At 44.4% G+C, this 7,316-nt stretch overlaps 1 protein-coding gene across 1 annotated transcript; it reads right to left on the bottom strand.

The window, feature by feature from the left end:
• Window positions 1-1,319: 1,319 nt before the first annotated feature.
• LOC133975684 (cell surface A33 antigen-like) lies at window positions 1,320-6,743 on the bottom strand. The gene is made up of 7 exons (XM_062413680.1): window positions 6,570-6,743; window positions 4,951-5,117; window positions 4,644-4,860; window positions 3,224-3,391; window positions 2,818-2,934; window positions 2,532-2,667; window positions 1,320-1,986 (listed from the first exon to the last, which is right to left on the bottom strand). Exons 1-7 carry the CDS (start codon window positions 6,607-6,609, stop codon window positions 1,587-1,589), a joined length of 1,245 nt encoding a protein of 414 aa, XP_062269664.1. The 5' UTR covers window positions 6,610-6,743; the 3' UTR covers window positions 1,320-1,586.
• Window positions 6,744-7,316: the final 573 nt, after the last annotated feature.

Below are 7,316 nucleotides of genomic sequence, written 5' to 3'. Positions count from 1 at the left end.
AGGTGTAGTGTGGCCCTCTAGTGTTAAAGATTCAGAGAAGCAGCTTTATTCCTTTTCTCTCAGCTTTATTTTTATTTATTTTTATTTAAAAATGTACACAAATCGCCGTTTTACAAATACAGAAAATAGAAATATGTGTGTATATACATTTCTAAGGACACATGGACGTGAAGTGTCGTCAGTGAAGGATTTGGGTCGAGCAGTTGTCGAGACCATAACCCTGAATTTTTTATAAAATGCACTTGCTGTTACCACGTGACAGACACAACCCACAGAATGACGCTTGGTGAGTTTAAGAATATAAACCATTGTTCCCATCACACTACTTAACTGAACTTTACTGAAACAATGCCACACACCAACAGGCACATTTTGAACCTGCGAAAACATGGTTACAATAAGATGTTAAAATCAGGATTTATATTTACATTAAAATTTAACTCTAGCTCTAGTTTCTATTATGTCGTTAAAAAAAAGGAAGATATTTAAAAGCACTCCATGGAATGAAGGAGACGGCTGTTTTCTGCATTAAAAAAAGTAATTGTAGTATAAGCATAAAGAACAAGACACAAAACCAAAGCCTATCTCTTGGGTGTGACGGTAGCTTCCTTAGATAAAAAAGAAAATGAAACCACCACTAGACCCAACAGCAGAGGCAAGTCTTAATCATGACAACCACACACACACAGTCGTAACGCCATGCATTCTTTTGTGAGTCAACATATCAAGTTGAAAGCTATAATTCCACATAATTCCACAAGTCTCCTCCACACATCAGGCAGAATCTTTGTCTCACAGCGTGTCTCCACTTCAGAATGTGACAAAACCGGACTGAGCGGCGGGACACAAACACACAATAGTATAAAAATCCGCTGGTCCTTTGGGGTTTGTGAAATTGTTGTACCTTAACTAAGCCTTCATCCATACTACTACGTTTTGCCTCAACTTGCAGACCCCAGTTTGAATACCCGTCCATACCAACGCGCCTGGAAATGTGCCGGCTTGAACTAGAATTGCTCGAATGATAGCTTGTCTCCTGGGTTTGCAAGTAGTAGCATCATTGTAAATTCAGTTCAGACCAGCCGTTAGTAGAGGTTAATGTCAGCAACACGTTGTGCTCGTCTACGTCACAGTTTCCAACCATCTCGGTTTCTGCCCGTCCAGACTAACATGCTTCCAAACAGCAGCGTTTCCAAACCTCAATTGATCTCAAACGAAAACGTAGTAGTAGTATGGATGTAGCCTAAAATGGGATTGTAACTGTTGACCCCCCCCCCTCCTACCCCCATTTCATGTGAGTTTTAATTTCCTGCCCCTCCCCAACTGATCCTCCGATTCCCTTGCTTCCAGTCTCATCTATTTTACATTACCTAGATTAACCCCCCCCCCCTAAAACTTTACCACCTCTCAAACATGTGATAACAGATCATGTTTAAGTCTACTAGCCTATACATGTTGCCCTTTTTAGAGGTAATCAGGTCATAGCTATAGGTCTACTGAGTCAAAACGTTGTTTGAACCAATTAGATCACAGCGTGAGGTGGAAAGTAGAAGACAGAAGACAGGCGTTGGTTCAGACTGGAGTACTTAGTCGTCATATTCCTTCCTCAGTGGTTTATTTTTTGGCACGGGTGGTCGATCATCATAGGGCTCGTCGTACCGGTCGTCATCATCGCGGCGGTCTCTGCTTCCATTGGTGCTCCGCTCGTCGTCGTGGCGCTCGTCGTGGCGATCACTGTACCTGTCACGGCGGTCGTTGTAGTCACTGCGGCGATCATCGTAGTCGCTGCGCCGATCATCGTAGTCGCTGCGCCGATCATCGTAGTCGCTTCGCCGATCATCGTAGTCGCTCTGGCGTTCGTCGTTATCTGGGCGTCTTCGATCCTTAACGGGCTCACGATCAACACGTCGGTCCTCCTCCCGACCAGCCGGGCGACGATCACCATTTCTTGCCGGCTCCTTGTCGTGGAACTCTTCCGCAGGGGCTCTGGAAATAGGACACACATTACTTAGATGGGGCAAGAGTTTCGTTTTTGTGCATTTCTTATATTTGTGTTGGCTGTTTGACACAGTCCGAACAAATGTAGCTTATAATGTAGCTAATAACGTAAATGATGATCTTAACTCTCTATAGGAACAAGTATTCATCTTTCCCAGCTACAATGGACCCTTCTTTGTTGTGCGACAGGTTGTGTGACTCTGCCTTCTTTAAGAAAGCTAACTTTAACCTGTTCTTGTTTCAATTCTCCTTTTGATTCCCCATTTTCTGCTAACTGAGGCATACAGTGAAACCGCAAATCGGTAAATGTAGTTTCTCTTCTTCCAAATATTTTGTAGAACTTTCACAGCCGGTGTCTCTGCAGTCAAAAAACTGTCAATTTCACTCCCTATGAACCTCGATGCTCTGACAATAAGTTAGCCTTACAGATGGGTCGTATTAATCTTTCTCCAAAAGCATCTTGTTCATCAGTCAATGTGTGAGCGCCTGCATTATTTTTGCATGTGTGCACAATTCTTTTCGGTTGAAATTACCCCATGGCATATTCCTCCTCTTCCCTCTTCTTCCTCCTGTGGCGGCAGCAGCAATAGACTATGACGATGAGGGCGATAAAGGCAACGACAGCTACAACGATGGCTATTATTGCAGTGGAACCAAAGGCAATGGAAGCTGCAGGATTGAAAGAAGACGAGCAAGGATAAGAAAAAAATAAATCTGAATATCAAATTACTGTCAATATGTATTTACTGGGAGGGGGGGGGGGGGGGTGCTAAAGTTCCAGGATTGTTCATGAAAAGCAGAAATGAGAAGGCGTCTCACGTGGCATGACTGCAAGAGTGATGTTGCACTTAGCAGAGCGGATCTTGTTGGTCGAGGTGCAGGTGAAGTATCCAGACGTGTCTTTGGTGATATTGTACATTGACAGGATACCACCATCTGAAAGACAAAAGTGTCAGTTACATGTACTGTGCACATCGGGATGTTATTGCTATCACTAACACCAGGAAGGTGGATCACATCACTCCAGTTCTAAGATCTTCACACTGGCTCCCTGTCTGTCAAAATCCTGCTCTTGGTTTATCAAGACCAAAACACACTTTGGCTGAAAATTGACTTGACAGTTTTCCAAAAAGAACAATGCGGCTTCATTCTCTCCCTGATTGTGGCCATAGTCATTCTTTTGAAAATGAAAGTTCATAAACTGACAGACGACATTGATACTTACTGTCCGTGGTTCTGGGGTTTGGGGCAGCACGTGGCATGCTCCGTACGTCCGTACTCTCCCACTTGTACGTGGGCGTTGGGGAGCCCTCCTCGGACAAACAGGTCAGGTTGATGTTCTGGCCGTACTCTGCCTTTCCCTGGAGCTTACAGATGGGCGTTGACGGGGCCACTAGACAAATTAAATGAAACATTAAGTGTGAATTGTCCATAAAATTAACAACAACTTCTTTAGTAGCAGACAGAGATTAAGATTAAGATGCATTTATTTGTCCCAAACACATGCGCAGACAGGCACACTCATGCTGGTAGGGAATTTTAACTATCTGGTGAAGGACACACAGAGCAATGAGCGACCATGTACGGCGCCCGGGGAGCAGATGTTGGGGGAGTAAGGTGCCTTGCTCAGGGGCACTAGACAGGGTAGGGAGAATCCTCTTGGATTTTTGGACAGATCAATCCAGGTTCGTCTTTTTGTTGTTTCTCCGTGGAGTCGAACCAGAGACGAGACCTTTTCTGCCCATAGTCCAAGTTTCTGCCACTAGTCCACCGCATCTCCTCTCCAGTATATGGGTAGTAAAATAAAATATCCACCCTTTGGCGATAGGAGGATCTTTGAGGGTCATACAGGGACCGAAGCCTATCACAGCTCCCTCTTGGCGATAGGTGGAGTAAACATTTGATATGTTGCTCTGTTCATACCTTGCAATACAATGTCCTGAATGTGCGTGATGGATCTTACTTCCTCGTTCTATTTGCAAATAAGCATGAATCATATGTTGTTTTGACCCAGTCTGAGTTGACAGAAGTGTCCAATGTCAGAAGATAGAGAGCGGAGTAAGAAGTGCCTGAATTAATCAATGTGGCCAAGGACACATTTGGTCGGCACTGAGTTCAGGTCTGAACGCACTCAAATGTTTTTGCTGTATGAACACAAATTTGTCCTGAGCCACATGTGATGGAAAAACTACTAAACTGACGTCCTCCGACCTGCTCAGGTGTCACAGTGAATCTAAAGTAGTTTTACTCTTCTCTGTGATGATACAGCACAATATTACCAAAGAGCAGGTGAAGTGAGATCTGATCACGAGTGGAGACACATTATGGAAGCAGTTTCAATGCCTCGTGAGGACATATACACTCAATGCTGTCCACTGGTGATGGGATCTCTCATGTCCGTTGTTAATACCAGGTCTGAACGGGGTCATAGAGACGCACAACCTCTGTACCAACCTGCATGTCTCTGGAATGGACAGAGCAAACTCCACTGAGGACGCTGTGACATTATTTACAATACAGTGCGGGTTGTAACAAAACAAAGATGAAAAACTGATAAATTGTTCACATGGGATGTGTTTTCTTTTCTTTTCACTTCCCTGCAGCAAACAAGCAAACAAATTGTTTGAAAGCAAATGCAACTTTACCTAGGACCACCAAACGTACAGTGGCTGCTGGTGTGCCCTCATCATCAGTTGGGATCAAGACACGACACTCAAACACTTTGTTGTCTACCAACGTGATGGAGGATAGTATCAGGTTGGCCTTTCCAGCACGAGTGTCTACGTCCAGAGACACCCGGCCTTCGTACATTGACTTGATGTCTGTGACTTTAGAATCAGAGTAGTAGCTGAGGATCAGGGTCTGTGGGACAACAAGAACAGCATCACAGGAAAATTGAAAGAAGAACAAAACAGTGGTTGATGATAGTGAGACGGACGGATAGAGACTGACCTCAGCAACGTCAGCAGCAGGAGCCTCAGCCGACCATGTGATAATGACCAGTGAGGGGGAAGCAAGCTTGGATTTAAAGCTGCAGGGTAGTGTGATGTTGTCCCCTCTGGCAAACTCATATGATTTCTTTGGGATGGTGACCTCGAGGGCTCTAACGCTGGACAACACTGTCACAGGTTTAAAAAGTAATAATGAATAAATGGATTATAGTCATATACAAGCAATTGTCTGTTATATAAAAACACTGAACTGCAATCTGCATAATGAGGTTATTATGTTACGTGCACCTTTGCCCAAATTACTGGGAAACTGAATTTCACACAATACCTCATCGCCCCACCCTCTCGCCCACACACACACACACACTCTGACACACACACACACACACATTTTTTTGCTCTGAATGTAGCGGCAGTAATCCCACTATGTGTTACCCCCACTGTGGCAGGATGACTCTATTTTACATTAGTATGATTTATTCAAATCTGTTTTTCGCTTCCATTTCATGACAACCACTGACTTCAAGCATTTGCGGGGACATGGGGCAAATAGGCCACACCTTGTTTTGGGGATTATGGTGCATCTTTTAATTTATTACTCCACATTACCAAATTGTTTGCCACCGTCATCCGGCTCACATATTGCATGGAATGATGGCACTTGGGCGGTCCACTCCTGTTTGCAAGATCTAGGCCACAATTAAGCCATAGCAACAACCACACGCTAAACAAAATTGCAAAACGTGGCCCAACTTAGTTTCGTGCTATTTGGGCTATAGGCACCATTTACCACATGGGCCACTTGAGGTTCACATTCAGATCCCATCTTTCTGAGGTGTGATGTTGACTGGAGTTCCACATCATAGACTGAGGTGGCTCACGTCTGTATACACACTAACATCCGATAAAAGCAAGTGGGCTATGTTTGTCCAGGGTAGTCACAGCAACTTCTTGGATAAATACCCATATGACATGGAAGCTATGGAGAACCATGCAATTATCATCCATATCGACAGGAATTTATTGATAGTCCTTAAGTGAGGGCCCTTGTGTGAGGGTTTCAGAGGTGAGAAAACCATCGTGGCTCACATGGGTGAGGCTGGATAATGGGTGAGGACGCTGCTACAGAACAGTTTCTACCATCAGGAATTTGGAAAAACGTGCGAGAACTGATACACATGGTGCAAAAACTATACACAGACACAAACCATATAGTTAGAGTCGTTGCATTTGCATCAAATATCCCACCGCACCTTTGAATGTATATAGTCTTAGTTTCGTATTGTATCTTTCTACCTTGCTTTTATCTTAATTTAACTATTGCACTGCTGAGCTGACTGGTTTCTTCTTGTCCAACAACTTTCATTGTAATGTTGGCTCTGTACTAATTTTCATATTAAACATCTGATCCAAATTTCTGTCGAATAAAGACGACAAATATAAAACAATATTAAACGATTTCTAGATTTTGTGCATTGGAAATTTTACTTAAAAAAAAAAAAATACTAGAACAACAACTTAAGGACAGGCCAACAGGTTCCTTTGGGCCTGTTGAGCGCAAACAGGTGTGGCAGCTCAGAGAAACGAAGGCTGTTGGTTAATTCTCAGAGGGAAACTCACCCAGGCACAGAACAGCTAAAGCAAAAATCCTCCCCTCCATGGCTGCGACTCCTGTCCTCTTCAAACCAGCCGGTAATGACTCTCCTGCGCGGGGTGTTTTCCTCTCAAATGAACCGGAGCCGCCCGGTGCCAAGTTGCGTCGAAACGGACGAAACCCGTCGGTGTCCCTGCAGGTGATGTGTCGACTGGGTGCGGCCCGCTGCTTCCCGGTGACAGACAGCGCTCTCAGCCAATCAGCGCGGCCCCTGCTGTCCCGGTAACATTCTTGCTGCGCCCACCTGACGTGCTGCGGCTTGTCCCATCATCAAGTGCGTTGGACTCTTCCAGGGAGACTTCTCACATAGACTGGATCTGACACAACAGGTGCTGTTTATGATTAAAAGACAGTAAAATCTGACATATTCCTCTTGAACTCTAGAGCTGACGGGGTCAATATAAGCTTCTTTGTTTATTCTCTTTTAATTGTTCAGCTTTATGTTGCAAGGGGGAGAGAGGAAGGGTGTTTGAGGAAGGACACAACGTAACACTTGACAAAGAGTTGTTTACTGTACAGTGAGAAGCTGATGTGTGCTGTTGGAACAAGAGAAGCATTTGGTCCTGTCAGACTGGTTTGACAAGGATTTATCACCTGAGGCAGTCTCTCTCGCTCTATCTCTCTCTCTCTCTCTCTCTCTCTCTCTCACTAAAACACACACACAAACACACAAACACAAACACACACACTCGAAAAGAAAGAGGGCGGGGGAT

Source organism: Platichthys flesus, chromosome 1 (assembly GCF_949316205.1).
Source record: "Platichthys flesus chromosome 1, fPlaFle2.1, whole genome shotgun sequence".
NCBI classification, from domain to species: domain Eukaryota; kingdom Metazoa; phylum Chordata; class Actinopteri; order Pleuronectiformes; family Pleuronectidae; genus Platichthys; species Platichthys flesus.
The sequence above is the reverse complement of the archived record's forward strand: the minus strand, read 5'-3'. Positions and strand labels throughout refer to the sequence as shown.

Excerpts from the sequence above, each read along its gene's own strand:
- LOC133975684 (XM_062413680.1), bottom strand. The coding sequence starts at position 6,609 with ATGGAGGGGAGGATTTTTGCTTTAGCTGTTCTGTGCCTGG. Across the intron at positions 5,118-6,569 it reads TTTAGCTGTTCTGTGCCTGG|TGTTGTCCAGCGTTAGAGCC; the intron begins GTGAGTTTCCCT and ends AACCTGTGACAG. Across the intron at positions 2,668-2,817 it reads CACTCTTGCAGTCATGCCAC|CTTCCATTGCCTTTGGTTCC; the intron begins GTGAGACGCCTT and ends TCAATCCTGCAG.